Raw genomic sequence first — 23386 nt, 5'->3', positions numbered from 1 at the left:
GGAGTTGGGTCACTGTATGTTAGATTGGGTCAGGTCTGGGTCGTTTATTTAAAAACTTGACTGCTAATGAAATAAAGAACCTGAGATTTCTGTTTGATTCGGCCGTCCTTGTGTAACTGAATCTTGTGCCTATTGGTGGAAGTGTAAACTCTGCATGCAGAGGATGATGAGGGTTTTATCTGAAATAATGACAAAAGATAAGGCTGAGATATCCTGTCTTTAACAAATGGTTTGGATTTAGAATAGGGAATATCACTATTTTTACCTGCCTTATTAGAACCCATGTGTCTTACTGCTATAATATTGGTTCATTGCTTATATTTTTAGATGAGTAGGCAGTTTTCAAGCCCAAGTAAAGGTTACCCTGATGATATTGTTGTGGGAAAAAATTGAATAATTGTGTCCACTCATAGCTTCTACAGAGGCAGAGAAAAAACACAGTCTCCTACATTTGTTTTCTTGAAGTGTTCCTTGATAGGGCGACACAATTAATCACAATTTCATAACAATCCACATATGACCAAGTTGCAAACAATGATTTTGTTTTAAACATGAAGAAAAGCAGAGAGACATAAATGTAAGTTAAACTGTTGTGCACTCTTAATTTCCTCCCCTTCATATCATGATCATAATCTTGGGCAATCATAAATCTGTCTGATATTCTGCAGGGCTGGTACTGAGTTGTTGAAGGGCATCATAAATATTGTAGAAGAACAGGAGGACTTTAGGTTTTCTGTTATTTTTGAAATAGGAAAATAAATGCAAACCTGTGAAGGTTTCTTTGTCTTCTTCTTTCCAACCAGCTATAGTTCTTTTTTATACATTATGGAATGAAATGTGTTTCCCTGTCAACTTAATAATAAAAGTGCCTCAGTGCAGTGGAAATATTATACTGCAGTCAGCCTGATATGATCCTCACAGTCATATAATGCAAAGAATCACACACATCCTCTCCTAATCTACATTAATCAGTGGCAGCACAGTGATTTATCATTATCCTCCACTGTTTCTTTTTTAAATTCACCTGCCTGCTTGGAAGATTGGAAACCGCTTTAAAGATTATTCTAACTCTAATAACTTTCTGCAGACTCTCCTTTGCTTTAATAAGTGTGAATGAGTGCTTGAATAAAAGAGTAATGAAATAATGCAGCTCAAGCTTTATCAGAATGATAAAATCAGAATGGCTCTGTTGTGTTAAACTGCGTCGGTGTGCAGCTCAGGGTTCACTTAGACGACGATGAGCAACATAAATAAAAAATCCCAAACCCCAGTTTTCATACAGGCTTCATAAATCTCTGCTTGAGAACATTAACATGGATGTTCATTCATAACTCTCCCTGACTGTCTGCAGTGGGATGCTGCAGTGTCTGTGAATATGAGCTATTTAGAGAAAGCAGCAGCAGTCTGCCATCTGCTGAAGATACGTCTAATGTCTTCTAAATGTTGGCTCCGACACGCAGCCACAAATCAATCCTTATCAACACGTCCTGCTGCCTGCTGGTGCTAATTTAATAAAAGATATTTCACCATCATGGATGCATATTAAAGTTTAACTTAGAACAATATAACACTGAAAACACGATAGACATGTGCAGATAATAATGATGATAACAGGTAAACGAGAAGGTTTAATCATTTCAAACACTGACCCATTAAATCTGTTTCTTTAAAAATGGCATACAAAAGAATACATCCTGATCATTATGAGTTTAAGGACAGGAGATTTACTGCAGTCTCCGGAGGATTACCTGCACTTTAGCTGTAATATTTACATCACGGAGCAATGTCGCCCTCTTCTGTTGCTTCATGCCATTGCATGAGTATAGAGTGCAGTGAAACTGGTGGCAAGGCTGAGAAACTAACAGAGATGGCAAAATTCTCATTCTGTATTTAAGTAGAAGGACAGATACTTGTGTGAAAAAAAGATTAGTTTAAAAGTACTGATTCAACCCATTTACTCAAGAAAAACTAGGATAGTACACGCTCTGGAATATATTTATAAGTAAAAAGTAAAAGTTAATTTTTACCATCTATGATACAAAATACATAAATGATAATTCTGCAAAAAGAAAAAAAGTTCTAAGCACACAAAACAGGATAATTTTCCTCTTTTATTACCATCCTGTTCAGTAAATAAACGGTTCCTGCTGCTAGTTCCTTCTCTCCATGGCAGATGTTCCCTCCCTGTGTCCATGTCTTTTACGTCATCTAGGTCAAAATAAGTAATGAACCTGTTATGACTGTGTATAAAGTACAGATATCTGTGTTCAAATTTAGATAATAAAAGTAAAAATTAGTCAGAAAAATAAGAACTCAGGTAAAGTACAGATGTCTGAAAAATCTACTTTTTAGTATTTGTACTTCATTATTTCCCACCTCGGGTAACTAAAGTGTATGTGCAACAGGAAAGAGAACAAAAATGTACACATGTAAAAGTTTAATTAATAGACTTCAATTTTGACTAGATTTACTTAAGTAAATGTAACACTGATTAGCATTTCTGGTGTCCTGAAGTTCACAGGACAACCCTCATACAGTATATCTGTACTTCTCTGCATTGATAGTTCCTTTCCAGATGTGTAAGCTGACCACCATACGCACTAATCCAACCCCATACCATCAGAGATGCAGGCTTTAGAACTGTGCTGATAACAAGCTGGATTGGCTTCTCTTCTCTTTAGTCCACGGGACACGGCATCTGTGGTTTCTAAGAAAAATTACAAATTTTGACTCATCTGACCACAGAACAGTTTTCCATTTTGCCTCATTCCATTTTAAAAGAGCTTTGGCCTGAGAAGACAGCGGTGTTCCTGGACTGTGTTCACATAAAGCACGGTGAACTGTGTTGACAGAGTGATTTCTTGAAGTGTTCCTGAGCCCGTGCAGAATCATACCTGTTTTTGATGCAGTGCCACTTGAAGGGCCCCAATATCATGAGCACCCAATAATGACCTTTGACTTTGTCCCTTATGCACAGAGATTTCTCCAGATTCTCTGAATCTCTTGATGATATTATGGACCGTAGATGGTGAGATATTCAAAGTCTTCACAATTTTATGTTGAAGAACATTTTCTTCTCCCTCTGCCCAGCTTTAATTCTGAGACTCTCCCTCTCTAAAATGCTCCTTTAATACCCTATCATTATAATTAGTTGTAAAAAGCTCCTCCAACTGTACCAGTCACTTTTCCATATTTTTTTTTTTTTTGCCCTGTTCCTCCTTTTTTTAGATGTGCTGCTGCCATCAAATAAAAACGAATAATATTTTGCCATGAATTGGTAAACATTTGATATGTTGTTAATTTTCTATTGTGAATAAAATATGGGTTATGAGATTTACAAGTCATTGTATGCTGTTTTTATTTACATTTTATAGTGCCCCAACTTTTTGGGATTGGAGTTGTGAATAGTTACTGCAGACATAGTCCTGTAAATACCCAATAAACATCTTATCTAAAGATCTAAAAAGGGTAAATAAGGTCTGAAATACTTACTTTTCTTGAAATGATGTGTATTTATCAAAATGAGTGATTTTATTTTAAGCCTTTACTTCTGTCAGTTTTATCCTAAATAAGAAGCTTATTTGAGCTTGTCAGGTGAAGTGGGTTAATAAAATGGTAATCAAATATCATTATCATTATTATTTTTGTATGAATTAGTTTTCAGCTCTTGTAATGTCACTTTTTACTGATGCTATGCTTACGTGTTCATCAGCCTCCCTGAATCCACCAATCACAGCTCACTACGAACCGTTTCTTGTATTGCTGCGTTTTTAGCCAATCAGCGCCAGCCTTTAATTCGTCACTGACCAACCATATTCCAGGTTCTTGGCACGTACCAGGGAAGGAAGTCGATTATGTGAGTGTTTTTGTACACAACAGTGCTGACGGTGATTTAAACAAATCGCGGTCTTGTAGGTAAATTAGTCCGTGTTTACGTGGATTAACCCAGAGACACGTAACCGGAACACGGAGCTAGCAGGCTAACGTTAGCTAACGCACGAGCTGTGACCGTTGGGAGACTTATTGACATTTCCCGGTGTTTTTATCGTCTCCCGGCTGTTATGTTGGCCGTGTTTTCCCTCCTTTAGCTCCTCTTCGGTCCACCTAACAACAGGGGTGTATGGGGGGTCGTGTCACCATAGGATGGAGGATCTAACCTGGGATCATCATGGCTGCTGTGACGGTGCTGCGCTTCATCAGCGGCCGGCTCCTCCTCGGAGGATGGGGCCCGCTGCTGTGTCTCCTCCTCGGTTCTCTGGTGGCCATCCTGCTGCCTCTGGTCGGGGTGGAGGATGAGTGCTGCGCGGCCCTCAGGGGCCTCTCCCTGCTCCGGTGCCAGCTGTGGGGCTCCCAGCAGACCCCCGCTGTGCAGTCCACCAGCCTCACAGTCCCCTTTACGGCGCTGGACCTGCTGCCTCAGAGGGCCAAACCCAGCAAAGGTAAACACGACAGCTGGACTCATCCTGTACATATATGGGGCTGTCACACAGTGTTAATTTCGTCGACTAAATCTATTAATAAAACTATTCGTCGACACCCTTTTTTTCCGTGACATAAACTAGACTAAAACTAACAAAATATTTCTGTGATGCCTAAAACTGACCAAAACTAAGTTTAGTTTTCGCCAAGATGACTAAAGCTAGATTAAAATGTCATGTAGTTTTAGTCAGACATTCAAAATCTGTGATATTTCTCCACTGTGGGTAAATCTGTCTTTAAAAAACGCATCTATAGCTATTCTGGCTCTCAGCTGTAGAAAGCAGGGACCCCAGGTTTGGCCGAGAACACACTACCATGATTTGGTACCAGATTTAGACAAGAAAATAAATGCTTGGACGAAAGTAAAGACTAAAATGTGAGGACTAAAACTAGACCAAAATGTTTTTAGTTTTCATCAACTGAAACTAAAAAGGGTAGAAATGACTAAAATGTGACTAAAACTAAAAAGCATTTTATTTAAAGACTAAAACTAAGATGAAAATTAAAAATAGCTGCCAAATTTAACGCTGCTGTCACAACACTAGATAAGTTTTAGATATCGATAACACAGATGTAAGTCTCAGGTACCCAGTACTGGGTCATTTCTTTTGTAATAATTGGTAGAAACAGGGGCGTAGCTATGGATTTTAGGCCCCCAGAAGGAAAATAGCACAGGGCCCCCTTAGCCCGCTAGCCAGGCAATGAATGTGGCATCATTTTTCCAGATATCTAAACATTTTAATGTATTTTTGAGCCATAATTCACCCATTTATGAGCAATATTTTTACTATGGTTAAATTAAATGTACTTACATTATTTTGCAGTGCTGGGCTACACCATTTGGACATTTTTAAGGGAGGAGCAGGGCCCCCCACTATTGTATTTTACTCTATTTGATCGGTTGACCGATTCATTTAGTTGCTTTTGATTGAATAATGAAACATATGTTTGACTTTTCATTGCAGGCTCCTAAAGGGCCTCTTCCTACTGTGGGCCAGGTAATCAGTACCCTTTTTCCCCCGTGTCATGTCCATGGGTAGAAAATACTAGCACACTCCCTCACGCTGCAAAACTGCGTGGGCATCTTATTTTAAGCAAGTTACAAACATCCCACCTTCATCCTTCATATAAAATAAATATGTTTCATTTTTGTTTTATTTTATTTATTTATTTTTTATTTAACTGGGATTTATTCATTTTGAGATACAAAAATTTCTTTTACAAGGTAGTCCTGGCCAAGACAGCAGCATAGTTTCACATATATGACATTATACAGGTCATAAAACAAAGATTACATCAATCAACAAATCAGCAGCTTTCAGCAGAAAAAAATGTGCACACACTGGTCAGATGTTCCCTAGTTCTAGGTTTGATGTCTCCTAAACTGACACAGCGCTCAAGTTTAGTACTTACTGATGGTATTAATTATTTAAACAACTGAAATTCTAAGGGCTTTATTGGGGATGCATGATTTTAACTTTTTGCAGATATTCAACATAATAATATTTCCAAATATATTCTTGCCAATGCTGATAACTGATGCATACCCACCTTATTTATGGAAAGAGCAAGTGTCTCCAGTGCAAACAGGGGCTGAGCTGAGTGAGGAGCAGGGAGGTCGACAGTCTGGGAGTTGTTTTACATTCGGGGCTTCATTCAAAATGTCCAGGGCTCATAGTGATCCTCTCTGAGTGTGTAGCAGCCTATCAAACCACCTGTACAGGTGTAGATTTTGCTGATATTTACAAATAGATTTTAGCCAATACTGATATTTGGATGTAGTTCACATCTAAAACTTCTGTCCTTGAAGCACACATAAAAGTGTAATTAATGGTGACAAATAAAAAAGAACATCAGCTGACATACAGTTGTGCTTGTAAGTTTACATACCCTGGAAAAATTTGTGGTATATTGTACATTTTTCCTGGAAATATGTTTGATAATGGGAAAACTCTTCTTTCATTCAAAGTTAGTGGTCAGACGAAGTTATTTATTATCACACAATGGTATTTGCACTTTTTAAATCATAATGACAAGTTGAATCACCCAAATAGCCCTGATCAAGAGTATACATACCCTTTATGTTTTGGACTGATAATATACACACAAGTTGACACACCAGGGTTTAAATGGCCTGTAACAGTAACTGTACAACCCCTGTCACATGTTTGCATGTAGCTAGTGTCTGTCTATAAATGTCAGTGAGTGTCTGGGCTCTTGACAGACCTCTGCACATCTCCTCTAGTGCTGCTCTGACTTTGCTGGATTCTGAAAGGAACTGAAAGGACTTGCAAGAGAAGATAGTTGAATTTTATAAAACAGGAAAAGGATATAAAAAGATATCCAAACATTTGAGAATGTCAATCAGTAGTGTAGTGTGATTGTGCTTTTTTAGATGCCTCATAGTTTAGTTTGAACCCTATTTAAAATAAAATACATTTATTTTGCCTGATCATCCCTATTTTCTTTAAAGAATGGTACACATTTTACAAATTCTGCCAGGGTATGTAAACTTACGAGCGCAATGGTAGGTCGGTTTGTTCTGCATGAATCTGTTCTACTTTAGAGTGAGGAGCGTGAGTGCTAACCTGACCCACCAGATGGATTTGATTCCCCAGTGAGAAATACAGAAATAGGTGTATCCATCTGATGTTCAAGGTTAGGTGAGTGCTACACGGGGCAAAACATCAGTAAAAAGTTGGATCCGGTGCTCTTCAGGATGAGAGGACAAACATAAAACAGCACAAATGAAAGCATGACTTGTCAGATTATTTGCAATTCTAGTGCATAGTAGAGATGACAGTTAAAACTGAAGATCTGAGATAATCTGATTTGATAGAAATATCCTGTGTTAACTAGGAATTTCTGTGCACTTCAACTGAAAATGAGTCTTCATCAGGACATCATAGACTGATAAAGAACAGGTGTTAAAATACAAGTGAAGAGTCATGTGGTAAGTCACCTGACAAAGGTCACCACAACTCAGAAAAAACACAAAACGTAAATCACAACAGCAGACATTAAAGTACAAAACCCCCTCATTCTTATAGTACAAGTTGTTCATAGTAATATACGGTAAACAACATATAATTTGAAAGCTAGTGAGAGTAGTCATAAAAAAGTAAACATCCTATTGCTGCAAACCCAATAAAATGTGCTATCACACATAGTATAATTTTAACAAACTACTAATATTGATCATATCAGAAATAAGTACACAGGCAGCCTCAGTGTAATTGCACTTTTTCCCCAATACTGCGATTTAAAATGCAGTTATTTTTAGGTTCATCTCATCTTATGTGTTGTTCTACAAGCACAAGCAATAATTCATTCTGTATTATAACCTACTCCAGATTAAATGTAAAAAATGGGGATAAACATTTTTTTTAAACTTACTGTGATTTTTGCTCTAATTACAAATTTGATATCAACTGCCATATTGAAGGGGATTTTTACATTATTCTCATTTTGATTACAAAAGAAATGTACTAGACATTTGTAAAAATCCTAAAAACAACTCTTAAAAGCTTGCATAATATGTAGAACATAAAATCTCTGCTGCTGCTGCAAAACAAAATTGCATTAAACTGGTGCTTTTACAGATTTCAGGTTATAGAAATATTGCACTGTCTGTGATTTGAAAATTGCAACAGGCCATATTGCAATCTAATCTAATTTGCAATTAATTGCCCAGCCCTAAATGTAAATGCAAGCATACATAAGAGTATTCAAAACAGAGCACACAGTATGAGGCAACCGCTGGAACACACTGATGAGGAGCTAAAATGATGGTAAACCTATGAGTGAATCGAACTGTTAGAGAGAAACAACAGTTCAAAAGCAAAGCAGCAGGGTCTACTATTAAAAACAGTTCAGTAGTTCTCGCATCACAATAGTACAGTTCAAAAGGTAGAGGTTTAACATCATGGTACGAGACATGTGAGATGAAAAGATTTAAACAGTAAATGCAACAGGTACAGTACTGGATATAAACAAAGACTTAAAGAAACACGGAGAAATCAGTCACACAGAGAAAGACTAAAACTTACTAGTGTTTCTACACTATAGACAATATTTATACCGCTAAAACAGGCAGATGTTTAACTCTGCCAGAATATCAGCTGTAAATACTGGCAGAGTTAAACATCCACCTTAGCATTTAACTTTTGCAAGACTATTCAGAGTAAGGAAATGAGCTCTCAGTGAGGATAAGAAAATCACAGAAACAGAGGAGTATACTTAAAGGATCAGATCTCTACCACTGGTTAAAAGGATGTTTTAAATCCTGTGTTTCTTTATATGTTGTTCTCCTACACCTACATGCACAATTATAACAATTCAAACAAGACTTTTGAGAGAGAGTAGATATTGTCAGAAATATTCACATTATCAGCCGATGCTGATATCACACTGTTATATCATGCATCCCCAATTTATCTGCAAAAACACACAAAACAAAGCTTAGTTTTTCATATTCCTCCTTAAATGTGCCCTAAAACTAAAAGATAGTCATAATGGTTCCAGATTTTAGTAAAATCAAATTATATCAATACCTTCTGTGCTATGGCAGAAAAAGAAATCTTATTTCACAAATACTGAGTAATTATGCCTGTAATTTCCAAAATTGCTGCCAAACTTAGACACTCTGTAGATTGCCTGGTTTAAACTGTTTTGTTTTGCAGCTTCAGTGGCTCAGAGTCAAAGTCTCATTTTATCCTAGTCTGGAGATGGGCTGTAATTTTGATAGCTGGCTCAGGTGTTCTGAACTATTTTGACATTAGAGGTGGTTGGTTAAACAGAAGGTACAGGCCGATATTGGCCCTGTTGACAAATATTAGCTGTTGTTAAATAACTTGGCATGAACAGCTATAAGTCGCTAGTGTTTATCTTTAGTGTCCAATCAGTTTAATGGTTTCTAGGAGATCAAGCTGCTGAATCAAAAGAGGAGATTTTTACTGAGCAGAAGAAATCATCTTTTGGATGAGCCTTTGTCTGATACAAGTAAAACACAGGAAAAAATGTTGACATAGTTGGACAACAAAAGAAGTGATGCTTAAAGCATGGGTATTGGCAAAAGCAAAAGATGTTATTTTAGACATTAATATCAGCCCTGACTTTCACAGTTGATTATCTCTAATTGACATCACCGATTTTCTCTCGTCCTCTAATAATTTGTCCTAAATCATTTCTAAGGTGAATTCTGTTGTTTCTGAGGTGATACATTATGGATCAACAATTTATAATGCATAATCACTCAGAGAAGGCTGTCTTCTGGGTTTCAATATTTCATCATTTCTTAGACACAAAATGTTGAGCAACATTTGAGCTGTGGATTATTTTATTTTTACTGTTAAAGCATTAAACTTGATGTAGTCTGCCCGAGGGTCGTCAAGATATCAGAAATTCAATCCTTGATATGAAATAGCATTGACACACGTTTCTTTACCTCCACGTCAAGTAAAAGAAGTCCTAGGCTGCTAGGCATTAAATACTGGATTATTTGTTTATATTTACTAATAATTGCAGGAAAACCCTGAACACTGTCTAAATTCTACCAAAACAGTCTAGACCAAGGGTGTCAAACCCAAGGCCCATGGGCCAAATCCAGCTCATGGTGTAGTCATACCTGGCCCACCAGATCATATGATATTTTTATTATAACTGGCCCACCAGTATGACGACTGCAGGTTTCCTCCAGTATAAAAATGTAACTAAACCTTGATAATTTATAATATCCTTGTTGAGTCATAAAAATTAGAAAAAGTAAACAGTAAAATTTTTTTGAAAAAGTCAGAAACGTGGGAAAGAAATTGATGTTTTCTCTATATTTTCAATTTTGAATCTCACAGTTATGACTGAAAGTTATGGTTTTGACTTTTTATTTCATATTTTAACCTTTACATCTCATAACTTTTAATTTTTATCTCATATTTTTACCTTTTAGATTAATAATTTTACATTTTAAATCCTATTTTGACCTTTTGAAAAAATGATTTGACTTTTATTTCCTGTTTGGACCTTTTTCAACTCCTAACTTTGACTTTTATCTAATTTTTTTACCCTTTAAAATGAATTTTAATTTTATCTCAGTTTTTTGACCTTTTAAAATCATGATTTTGACTTTTATCTCACGTTTAACTCCTAATATTCACTTTTATGCCGTTATTTAACCTTAAAAACTCATTATTTTTAATTTTATTACATATTTTGACATTTTAAACTCAAGATTTCAATGTTTACCTCATTTTTTGACTGTTAAAAATCATGATTATGAATTTTATCTCAGTTTTTGACTTCTAAAACTTGACTTTTTAATCTCAGATTTTGAGTATTTAACTTATCATGTTCACCTTTTAATCGCATAATTATTTATCATCGGTGCCAAGTTTTTTACCCCCATAATTCATTTTTGGTGAAAATGAAATTGGCATTTTATGGTTAGATGGCGACCCTGGTAGGCCCTCAGGTTAGACCCAAATTCAGAATCTGGCCCCTGCTGTGATTGAGTTTGACACCCCTGGTCTAGACCGTCACCTGTCTCTTTCTTTAATGGCTGACTTCAGTTAAAATATGAAAATCTGTAAAATCATTCTCTTCCTCCTTTTGAAAATTAAAATAAGTTAATCATGCCAAACAGGTTGTTTAAAAATGGCCCTAATTTCTGACTCCTTTATTCCACCCTTGTGTTGTTACAGAGATGGAGCTGGAGGCCAAAGCGGCGCTGCAGCAGGCTCAGGAGATGAAGAAACTGGGAAAGAGGGAGAAGGCTCACAAGCTGCTGGTCCACGCCCTTAGCATGAACCCAGACTACGTAGACGCCCTTACTGAGCTGGGGACCATTCTGGAAGAGGAGAAGGACATCGTCCAGGCTGACCACCTCTACACCAAAGCTTTGACCATCTCGCCGTGTAACGAGAGAGCTTTGGTGAGCAGAGACCGCACGCTGCCCCTGGTGGAGGAGATAGACCAGCGTTATTTTGGGATCATTGACAGTAAGGTGCGTAGGCTGATGTCCATACCTAAAGGTAACTCCGCTCTGCGCCGAGTGATGGAAGAAACCTACTATCACCACATTTATCACACGGTGGCTATTGAAGGCAGCACGCTCACTCTGTCAGAGATTCGCCACATCATAGAGACGCGGTACGCTGTTCCTGGGAAGAGCCTGCAGGAGCAGAACGAGGCCATCGGCGTGGATGCAGCCATGAAGTACATCAACACCACGCTGCTGTCCCGAACAGGCACCATCACCGTCAACGACATCCTGGAGATCCACAGGCGGGTGCTGGGCTACGTTGATCCTGTGGAGGGAGGGAGGCTGCGCACCAATCAGGTGTTTGTGGGCCATCACATCCCGCCTCACCCTCAGGACCTGCAGAGACACATGCAGGAGCTCGTCCAGTGGCTCAACTCGGACGAAGCGCTGCAGCTGCACCCTGTGGAGTACGCAGCTCTCGCCCACTACAAACTAGTGTATGTGCACCCATTCGTAGACGGAAACGGACGCACGTCACGGCTGCTCATGAATCTTGTTCTCATGCAAGCGCGATATCCCCCAATCACTATCAGGAAGGAACAAAGGGCTGAATATTACGCAGCTTTGGACACAGCTAACGAGGGTGACGTACGGCCGTTTATTCGCTTTATAGCCAAATGTACAGAGATCACGCTGGACACGTTGTTAATCTCTACAACGGAGCATGCCGTGGGGCTGCCAGGGGCCAGGCAGGATCAGGCGTGTCCTGACTGTAAACAGACCATCCCCATCCACAACTGAGACTGAAAACTGAAGGAGAAAGGGAACAGGTGGCTGTAGAATGCTAAAATATTTATTTATAAGGTCTCTGATAACAATCCTGACACAAAGTTTGTTCAGTTACCTCGTTCAGCGGTCAAATTCTACTTTATAAAACCCCGGGCCCGGTTGTTCAAAAGTAGTGGGTAAAAACTATTAGAAAGGGTTAAATGTTGAGATTAGTCCTTCAGATTCAAAACAATGATACTGGACAACAATATTTAAGTTTTCTTAGCAGTTTACTGTGTTATTACTCATGCTTAAGCAGGTCAGCAGAAGAGCAAAACATCTTTTCTGTCATACAAAGCTTTCAGTTCTGTTCTTTGCTCTTCTTTTAATACAAATTGCTCCACCAGCAGCTGTCATTCCTACTAGCTTGCTGTACAAGAAAACCCTGCTGACTACTGCCTTGTTCTCTTTAAATGACTGAGTGGTCGGGTTTGTTCTCAGACATGGCATTTCAGGCTGGAACTTTGCACGATGGATCTGCCTGATGACAGACATGGGATCTGGCCCGTCCATGTGCTCTGTAAGGCCTTGTCCACATGGAGACGAAACGATATATTTCCATTTCGATTTGAAAAAGTTTTCCGTAAATATGGGATCGTTTTAAGAAATGTCTGCATAAGAACGGAACCACTGAAAACAACTGAAGACGCTGTAGTATAAATGCCAAGCCTGTAAGTGCGGTTGGCTGTCCACACGGAGGCCAAACGGGAAGCGTTTACAGATGTGTTCACTCTGGGACCCGGTTTCAAAAGGTAGCTTTTAAAGCCTCCCAAAACGCCGAGTCTGTGTGGATGAAATGCTGATACGACAAAAAACTTTTGCGTATAATCCTGAATTCGTCTCCGTGTGGACGGGGCCTAAGTTAAGGTTGATCCTGTTTCTTTTTCTTGAAAACCCAGGATAGAGGTGAGCTAGATTGTCTGATTCTTTATAGGAAAAAGTGGATCATCCAGCAGAAAAAAACCCTTTTGAACAACCGAGCCCTGGTACCTGCTAGATTCTTTCAAACTGCCGCAGGATGTTGAGTTAAAATCTGTCTTTGGGTTTGCTTTAACATCAAACTTTTCCCTTCTTAACGAGGGGCAACATTTCTCTAACTTTAAGCTCTCACCACATTCCCTTTCAGGGTTTCTGCTTCAAAAAACAATCTGCAGTTTGACTACTGATGATGTGACGACAGAAGGCTTTTAACGATATTTGACTTGAGTGTGTGAACATTAACTTATCTTCCTTTAGGAACCAGATGATGTTACACCACATAATGAAGCACTTTCATTTCTTTAATAATTTATTCTATTTTAATAAAAGTGTTCTAATACCTTTTATTTTGTCTTTACTTTCTTTAAACGGGGACCAATCCTGTGGTTTTTTGTCCCTCTGAGGTGTATGATTAGCAAATAGTGAAAGTGCAGTGTTGGGTTAAGATAAGTTAATGGTTTTGACCCTGGCTAAATACATCCAAAATCTAAAATTCATCCTTGATTCAGAGTGGACATTTGTGCAAGGTTTAAGTATTATCCCTCAATTTTTGATGACAAGGAGGATATAAACATGGACCTTATGACCTACAGCCTCCAAAATCTAATCAGTTCATGCTGGAGTCAAAGTGGATGTTTTTACAAATTTGAGGTCAATTTGTTATAAGCATTCTCAAGATACTACATTCAGAAACAATGGATTATCATGAGACCCAGTGACCAAGATTTTTGATCTTTCACCTCCAAAAACAAATATGTTCATCCTTTGGCAAGAGTGGGTATTTGTGCGGAATTTGAAGGAACAAACACTGTGGGACAGTGGACTAACTCTTTACCCTTGCAGGGCTCCTTTAGGGGAATTTGGAGTTTGCACATCCAGTCTACATGTGTTCTGATGATTTGGATAATGGTTATGACAGTGTCCCGCGGGAATATGGGGTCCCAGGGCTGCTGGGGCGAGCCATCAGGTCCCTGTATACCCAAAGTGAGAGTTGTGTTCTCATCGTAGGCACGTCAGACATTTTGTGTGTTGGCCTCCACCAGGGCTGCCCCTCGTCTCTGATTCTGTTTGTGATTTTCATGGACAAGATCTCAAGGCGTGGCCAGGGACAGGAGGGTTTTCGCTTGGGTGACCCCAGAATTCCATCTCCGCTTTTTCAGATGATGTGGTTCTGTTGGCCTCTTCAGCCAGAGACCTCCAGCAGACACTGGGACAGCTTGTGGCTGAGTGCGAAGAGGTCGGGATGAGGGCCAGCACCTCCAAGTCTGAGGCCTTGGTTCTCTGCTGGAAAATGTTGGGTTGCTCCCTCCAGGTGTGAAGAGTATCTTTTCCCCAAGTGGGGGAGTTCAAGTACCTCAAGGTCTTGTTCATGAGTGAGGGTAGAAGGGACCGCCAGATCGACAGGCGGATTGGTGCAGCATCTGCGGTATTGACGTACCGCACTGTAGTGGTGAAGAGGTAGCTGAGCCAGAAGGCAAAACTCAATTTACCGGTCGAGCCTCATCCCAGCCCTCACCCATGGTCATGAACTCTGGGTAATGACCAAAAGAATGAGATCGTGGGTACAAGTGATTGAAATTAGATTCCTCAGGAGGGCGGCTGGGCTCAGCCTTAGAGTTAAGGTGAGGAGCTTGGACATCTGGAGGGATCTCGAAGTAGAGCCACTGCTCCTTCGTGTCGACAGGAGCTAGTTGAGGTGGTTCAGGCATCTGATTAGATCCCACCTGGTTGCCTCCCTGTGGAGGTCCACCAGTCATGTCCAACTGGAAGGAGACCCCAGGGTAGACTCAGAAGGAGCTGAAGGGATTATATCTTATCTGGCCTGGGAATCACCCAGAAGGAGCTGGAAAATGTTCCTGGGGAGAGAGATGTCTGGGTTGCCTTGCTTAGCCTGCTGCCACCGCGACCCGACCCCAGATAAAAATGGATGGACTGAATCTTCCAATTTTTTTTAGCACCATAATGAAAGTAAGGGGGGACCATGTGGCTAAATGACTTTGATCAGTGACATACAACCTTAAAAAATCTTGTCACTTTATCCTGGAGTCAGAGTGGAGATTTTAGTAGAGTTTGGATTGCATTCTTCAGATATTACATTCACAGGAAAGGGATGAACATGAGGCCCACTGAACCTGATCGGTGATCTATAAATCTCATCAGCTAATCTGAGTCAGACTGAACAGTCCATCAAAGTGTACCGAACACAAACTACCTCTGGTCCATCTACTGCCAGTGTGAGGGTAGAAAAATAGCTGTGCGGCAATGTCTGATCATTTGCACAACTTTATTTTAAAAATGACAGAAAAAAACATTTACTTTTTACAGAAACCAAATACACGCGTTGTGATGATGAAACAAGCAGGAAAATAAATACTGTAACTAAACAGAGAGTATTTCTACCAAATATAAAACACTGACCAGGGAAATGATACAGAACGGTAATGCACTCACAGCACTTTCTATCACTGAACACAGAAGTGAAAGTGACGTCAACAGACCCACGTTTAGATATATTTTTTTAAAGATTAGGCCACTGTGGTGAGAGAAATACATATAGCTTATATCCATCTGTTTTTACATTTATATTTATTACAAACTAGTGTGACCTTTGAATACTATTCTGCACATTATGTACAAACTATTTTATATCCAAACAAGAAAAAGTCGATGTGATATTCCTCATGTGGTAAGTGAAATGGAGAAACTGCATAGATTCTCTATTCATGTGTAGATGGAGCTGCAGAGCTAAATAATGTAGAGAGAAACAAGAGTTTCATTCTCAGTGAAATCAAACCATGTTAACCAAACTTCACAGAGGTTTTAAAGATCCAAGGATTCACTTTTATTTTTTTTACACAACAGTTAGAGCCTCTTAACCTTTCAGAACTGATCAGTAGCTCAAAATATCCATATCAAGCTTTCTTCTCTTTTTGTTTTGTTTTACAGAGTATTGAACTCACTCTGGGAATGTGAAAAATCTGCCTTTTTTCTAAAGCATTTGTACTGATAGAGATACTTAATTATACCATCAATTAAAAGAGAAGGGCTTCTTTTCTTCATTAACAGCTCATAATCTTGTAATAAAGAAAAGCTGGGCTTTTTTTTCCACCAGAGGAACGAGACAGCTGTCCTTAAAACTGGAGAATAACGGCTTTTTCCATAAAGTAATGTTCATATAAAATAAAAATAATGATATATTCTGGCATGCAATAGTCAACTGTCTCATAAACAACCTTTAGCTATTGTCCTCAAAGATGCTGACTATTATGTTTTTAACCTTGAGTGCAAATGACCACTGAAATGTAGAAAAACAGGGCTGAAAGAGTTAATTCTTGAACTTTAAAACACAAATAACTGTACTCCTGAAAGATCTTGTTAGCTATCCCACAAATTTACAATGATGGCTGTTAACAGAATAGAAGAGTTAAGTTTCCCATGAAATCAGAATAATAACGTATTCTCTCAATAAACCAGATAACTGTCTCTGACATGTAAAACCACGACTGATTTTCCCTAAAAAAACAAGTTAAAATCACCAAAATTCAGAAAAAAGTGCTGCTGTGACATCATAACCCCATACATTTAGGTAAACGGTACTCATCCTGCAAAAACAACTAAACTTTCCTATAAATGTTTAAGAACCAGGCGTTTTTTCCACCTTAAATGTCTCATAAACAGGGTTTTTTGTTATCTTGAATAAACAAATTAACTTTTTGTACATTCAGAAAACTCAACTAAAATATAACTTGCAATTTGGAAAATGTTGCTTGCTACCCGAAAAAAATAAAATCCCATAAATTCAAGAAATTTGTCAGTGGTTTCCTGCAAAAAAGACATCAACTATTCCCATAAATTAAAAAAAAGTCAGCTATATTCCTAACTGTCCCATGAATTTAGAATACAAGGGCTTTTTCCATAAATAAAAAAAGAAAAATGGCCATAAAAATAAAATCATGGTGACTTTTTCTTCATGCAATAGTCAACTGTCTCCAAAATGGAGAAAGCAGGGCTGTTTTCCTGCATGACAGAGTTAATTCTTTAAGATTCAAACCCCAAAAAACTGAGCTGATCTCCTGCATTATCTTCTTCCTGCATTAACAAGTAAACTGTCTCATGAATATTTAAGAAGCAGGACTATTTTCCTCCATAAATGAGTTCCATAAATTCAGGAAACAGGACTTTTTTTCTTGAATAAACATGCAGATAACTTTACTAAACTATTACTTGCAAGTTGATAAAAAAAATAAAAATAAAAAGATGCTTGTGTCCTGAACAAAACAAAAACCCATATATTTAAGAAGGTCATCGCTGGTTTTCTGCAAAATCCGTCCTTCACTATCCCATAAATTAAGCAAAGTTGGCTAAATTCTTGTGTAAACAAATAAAATATTCCATAACTTTTTTAAAACAGGGCTTTTTTCTCCACAACAAGCCAGCTGTTCCATAACATAAGAATAACAGTTTTTTTTTTAATCGAAGAATAAACAGAAACATTTACAGATAATTAAAATCATGGTGACTTTTTCTTCATGCATGAGTAAACTGTCTGATTTTGAAAACCAGCGCTGTTTTCCTGCATGAAAGAGGTAATTCTTAAAGATTTATACCCCAAAAAATGAGCTGTTCTGCTGAATAAATTCCTTGCATTAACAACATAAATTTGAATATACATTTTGAAGAAGAAGGACTATTTTCCTCTAAAAATGAGTCTCATAAAAATCAGGAAATGGGGCTGTTTTTCTCAAACAAATTAACTTCTTGTACATTCAGTAAACCTTAAAATATTACTTGCAATTTGGAAAAATGGTGATCATTTCCTGGACAAAATAAAAATCCCCAAAATTTAAGAAAAATATAGCTGGTTTGCTGCAAAAACCATCATTCACTATCCCATAAATAAAGCAAAGTTGGCTAAATCCTTGTGTAAACCAATAAAACATCCCATGACTTTTTTAAAGCCGATAATTCCCTCCTTGCACATAAATGAAACTAAAAACAGGGCCTATTTGAGAATAAATTATGCAAACATCTTGTAATTTCAGAAAAACTGTCCACAGCTATATTGCAAATTCTTTAAAAAAAAAAAAAAAAAAAAAACAGGGCAGATTTTTTTTTCTCCAGAATGCAGCACACTTCTGTTGGTCCTGAAAGACTGAGCCAACTACAAAGATGCCCATCACATTTTTTCTTTCCAGCATTTTCTGTCTTTAGTTATCCAATCCTCTTACAAAATTCTGAAATATTTGTCCAAATTAGTCCTTTATATCAAAATTGTCTATGAACTAACCCACAGCGAGCTTTAGCCGTCTGAAACAATCAGCCATGACAATGAAACCGACTGTGCCCATTGGACTCTACCACATAGTAAACTGAAACCACATCACAGCAGCTAAACAGATGATCTGGGCTCTCAGTGTTGGGTTATTTGTTGTTTTAATTACGAAAATCTGCAAGGAAATCCTGCACACTGTAGAAAATGCACAAATTCATTGGATAGAATATTTTTGATGGACTGGTTCTTCTTCACACCTGCCTTATGAAACAGATGAGTTTCCTATGTGCCCAGAATTGGGTATTTTTTGTTTTAATGACCAAATATTGTAGCCAAACTCCTGCATGCTGTCTCAGGTACGACATTTCAGGACCAAAACATTTGCTAATGTGTGCATTTGTGCAGTTCACACTCTGTTCTCTCTCTTGGTGAAATATGACTGAAGATCAGTACTTTTTGTAAAGCCTCCATACTTTTCAGTACTTCTAATCATTAAAATAGAGCATGTATGTAAAGTCACGGTATTGAAAAGTACTGAAGTATTAAAAATTTGGATGACTTACAATAAGCTATTTTGGCTCCTTAAGGCCTGATTTATGCTTCTGAGTTGAATCTGTCATAGAATACGCCATAAATCTACTTGGCCCTGAACCTTTGTGAAAGCCAACTTGCTTAGCTGACATTTACCATCTCAAAAATGTAAGTACACCAAAAATCGACACAGTAGGCAAGATCAGTTCTTTAAAAATTAAAATTACAGATGTGCATCTTAAATTGTGTCTCTCTCAGTGACTGATAAGTGCAAAAAAATCCTGTCCTTTCCATCTTGTACATTGTTGCTTCTTTGCAATAACTGCACTATAATTGACTGCTGCTCTGTATTTATCAGCTCCAGCTCTAACATAATACGCTTGATTTAGTCATCCTGGTTTCCTGAACATAAATGAGCAGGAAATGAGACAGCCGGATCAGAACTGGCAGCAAAATCACAGTCGAGTAGCATTTGGGCTGAGTACGCAGTGCTCCATGGCCCACTACGATTCCACACAGAAGCATAAATCCTCTCAAAGACATTCTCCTGTATGTTTCTCTCAGATCTTTGCAACATGACACAAAAGAAGAAGAGTCTTTGCCACATGAGGCGACCAGTTTTAGGTACAGTATATTTACACACAGATATGATACACTTTTTTTTGTTTGTTTTTTTATAAAATAGCCATCTTTAAAGAGCCAAACTGAAGAAAAGTCTGCCACAAAGATGAAGAGTCTTGGTTCAGGATGAAGGGCAGGGACTCGGAGATTAAGGCAGAACAGACGATGAGAACAAGATTAAAGGGAAGCCGGGTATCCAATCACAGAAAATCACCAACACTACTTTGTAAGGACACACGATGGCTTTCAGTGTGAAGGCGGTCCAAACGCTCCCCCCTTCTTCCTCTCACTTGCTGAGAAGCATTCTGGCAAAGTCTGAGTTTGATAAAGGTTTCGTCTCTCCGGCCGCGTTCGCCGCTGCTTCTGCTGTCGTCCCGTTCTCCACTTTGTTTACAGGAGCGCTCTGACGGTGCAGAGAGCGGGGGAGTAATGAGAGCTGAGTGCGTCCTCTTCCTCTCCTGGAAAGAGAAAGAATAAACTTAACTTCTATTCTTTTCAGTGTTCAGGTATTTAACCCTGGGAACCTAAAGCCAGTTTTTGTTTTTTTTGGTTGCCTGCAGAATCTCAACCCTTTAAAGCAAAACTTACAGACAACTACTTTTCTTCAGGACTACCTGGATGATCAGAGTATGCATGCTGCAAGGATGTCAGATGAATGTATCAAAAGTTATATGACCAGAATGACTAACCGAAAGAACAAAACAGAAATTGAATCTCAGAAATGAAAACGTATCCCATCCAGATGAACAAGGACCAAGCCTTTTACATCTGTATTTACCTCCTGCAGGCCTCATGTATCAGGAGAAAAAATTAACAACTTTCTTAAACACAACAGAGAAAAGTACGCTAAACTGGCTGATGACTACCTCATCCCTTGTTGATCTTTGGCTGGCCCTGATTGGTTACTACCGCCAAAAAAATAATAGAAGAAACTGGAGAACCATGATAGGCCAACAGGCTAACAGGACATTATCTTTTTCTTCCTGAGGAGTAGTAGCAACATTGCTAAGTTTTCCATTGCAAAAACACAATAAATAGTCATATAATCATGGACTTAGCAATGTGGATCTGCAGTATCAAAGCTCTGAATAAATACTGCATTTTGTGCCTAGATTAAAAATGTCCTGGAAGGGATATAAACACCATAAGTTGTCCATAGATCAGCAAAAATTTAAGTTTCAGATCATAATTTACTCCATAGAGAACTGTCTTATGGTGAGAGGGACTTGGATGCAGCCGAGGACCTCCACTTCATACTGGAAGTTGGACGAACGCCGCCATATATCCTCTTCCAATACCAGAAGTCACTTGAACTGAACGTCTTCTTCGTTATTTTCTTCGTGCGTTGCCGCCATATTAATAGAGGCAAGTCTGACACACAAAGAAATGCAAGTAGATGAAAAATACGCGAGTTTTCAGACTAACAAGCACAGCGATTACATGACATGAATTTCAATAAATTGAGTCGCAGATGAAGATCTCAAGTATCACTTTGCACAGACATGATATGCAACTGGAGACTGGCTGGCTGGCTGGACGTAGATGTCGCCGCCATGTTGCCAGAGGCAAGTTGCTACGTCATTCAATACAGTAGACAAGGATTGTGCAAGTTTTCACACATGGAGAAAACAACGAGAAGACCTTCTGTTCAAGTGACTTCTGGTATTAGAAGACAAGGTATAGCGGCGGTTTTTCCGAACTTGGGGTTTGAAGTGGAGGTCCTCAGCTGCATCCAGGTACTCTTGCTTATGGTTCCTGAGATACTGCAAGGAACCGTAAGACATGGCACTACCTCTTGGGATCAGTGGCAATCCTGTGGCATTCAGAAGGGAAACTGTAGCCTACAGAGTCCTGAGAATTTCCAGAAACTTTCAGGTTGAGCTACAGTTATGAAGACACATTTTTAACATAAACTATGTCCTGACTTCCTGCCAGTCCCATCGTGAAATTGCTGTGAAGATGGGACGAGACAATGCGTGAATACAGCTGGTAATATTAAAGAAAATTCAGTAAATCTCTTATAGGATGTGGCCTTGTTGGACCTACAAACGTACTAACTGCCAGCAATGTAATAAATTTACCACAAAACTCATAGCAGTGGCCTACAGCAAACGTAATAAACTTCCCACAAACCTAATAATACTTTTACATTTGCAGAGAGTTATTATGTTAGAAATGTTTGTTGTTGCTTTTTCATGACTGACTGTGGGTTAAAGTCAGCTTAAGGTCGCGTCACATCAAAACTCATCATGGCAGTTTTTCACCATGAAACAGGAAGTAATTTTTTCAGAGTCTTAAAACCCTAACAGAGCCACGAATCTTAGCAGAGTGGATTAAAATGTGTCAAAACAGCACCCTGTTCACTAATAACTTAAAAATTCTCTGCCTACTTAAAATTTGTTTTTAGTCTCAGGAAGCTGGTACCCTGTGTTTCCTTTAATAGGGATCCTTGTCCTGTGAGGTTTTTTCATATGCAAAATAAAGTTGTGTTTTTGTCTGCTCTCTATTGGGACTTTGCCGCTATGACTTTTTGGACGTGCCAATCAAAACCAAGTGGTTCTGATTTACTTTTCATTACCAGTTTGGCCACACCGGGCTGCGTCGAGCTGGGCCCAGGATGGTCCTGCTCTGGAGCAGGGCCCAAGTGCTCGCACCCACCTATTCAGATCAGATAACCCCCCTCTGGGAGCTTGATTTTCCAAAATTGATATCAATTCTCTCCTTTCTTATTCAAAAAATTTGTGCCAAGATTCATGGCTCTACCAGTGTTTGAGGACACCGTAAAAAATTTTTTTTTATACATTCTGTTTCATGGTGAACAAAAAATTTGTATGACAGTTTTTTTAAAGATATTTTTTGGGGCTTTTTGTGCTTTTATTAACAGTAGAGGACAGTGGAGAGTGTGGAGGGGGACAGGGTAAAGGAGCCACAGGCCGGACTTGAACCCCGGCCACCTCCGTGCATGGGGCATGACCTCACCACTAGGTCACATTTGCCCCGTGACTAGGTTTTTTTTTGGTGACTTGAGCTCAAGCTGACTTGAACCCACTGGCAGCTGTAAAAAGGCTACAACAATGACTACAACTTTCATTTTCATGTTTACATTGCATTTTTGGGAAGTTAAAATATTTTTGAGGGACGGTGATTTTTACCTTCCCACAAACGTAACAAATCCCTGCAAATGTAATATTCTTACATTTACATTAAGCAACTGCTATTACGTTTGTGGGATGATTACATTAAAAGCTGCAGATTTGTAATATTTTTGTGGGCATTAATGACGTTTGTAGGTGTTACAGGTCTCGGTCAATGACACTAAACAGCAAAGAAACATCATAGAATCACCAGTGATGTGTGAAAGTGCAGTCTAAAGGCCGGCTCAGACTACACAAATTAAGCCAGATTTAAGCCCGACTGCGACGTCACAGCTCTTCGTCAAAACTCGGGCCCGATTTTAAGAGTCGGGAACATCAAACCGTCTTGTAGTGTGACATAACTAACGACACACCCAAGACTCCTTACGATTCCTCACGACCACGAGTCAACAATTCTAGCATGTCAGAATTTTTCATACATCGCCGTCTAGTTTGACACTCTGACCTGACGTCAATGACGTGAATCCTGATGTCTAACAACAGGAGAACATTTGCTCCTTATCTTTGCATCATCATTTACAAGATTTACCACTTTTATCCCCTTTT

At 38.7% G+C, this 23386-nt stretch overlaps 2 protein-coding genes across 2 annotated transcripts in view; one reads left to right on the top strand and one right to left on the bottom strand.

Moving 5' to 3' along the window:
* Positions 1 to 3824: 3824 nt before the first annotated feature.
* Positions 3825 to 13547, top strand: ficd (FIC domain protein adenylyltransferase). Its single transcript, XM_041788571.1, has 2 exons — positions 3825 to 4439; positions 11175 to 13547. Exons 1-2 carry the CDS (start codon positions 4169 to 4171, stop codon positions 12254 to 12256), a joined length of 1353 nt encoding a protein of 450 aa, XP_041644505.1. The 5' UTR covers positions 3825 to 4168; the 3' UTR covers positions 12257 to 13547.
* Positions 13548 to 15541: 1994 nt separating this feature from the next.
* Positions 15542 to 23386, bottom strand: part of sart3 (spliceosome associated factor 3, U4/U6 recycling protein) — a 30960-nt gene continuing 23115 nt past the window's right edge. Inside the window, exon 19 of the mRNA XM_041786896.1 lies at positions 15542 to 20143. Coding sequence (XP_041642830.1) covers positions 19972 to 20143 — 172 coding nt within the window. The 3' untranslated portion in view covers positions 15542 to 19971. The remainder of the gene's footprint in view (positions 20144 to 23386) is intronic.

Source organism: Cheilinus undulatus, linkage group 5 (genome assembly GCF_018320785.1).
Source record: "Cheilinus undulatus linkage group 5, ASM1832078v1, whole genome shotgun sequence".
NCBI lineage: Eukaryota > Metazoa > Chordata > Actinopteri > Labriformes > Labridae > Cheilinus > Cheilinus undulatus.
The sequence above is the reverse complement of the archived record's forward strand: the minus strand, read 5'-3'. Positions and strand labels throughout refer to the sequence as shown.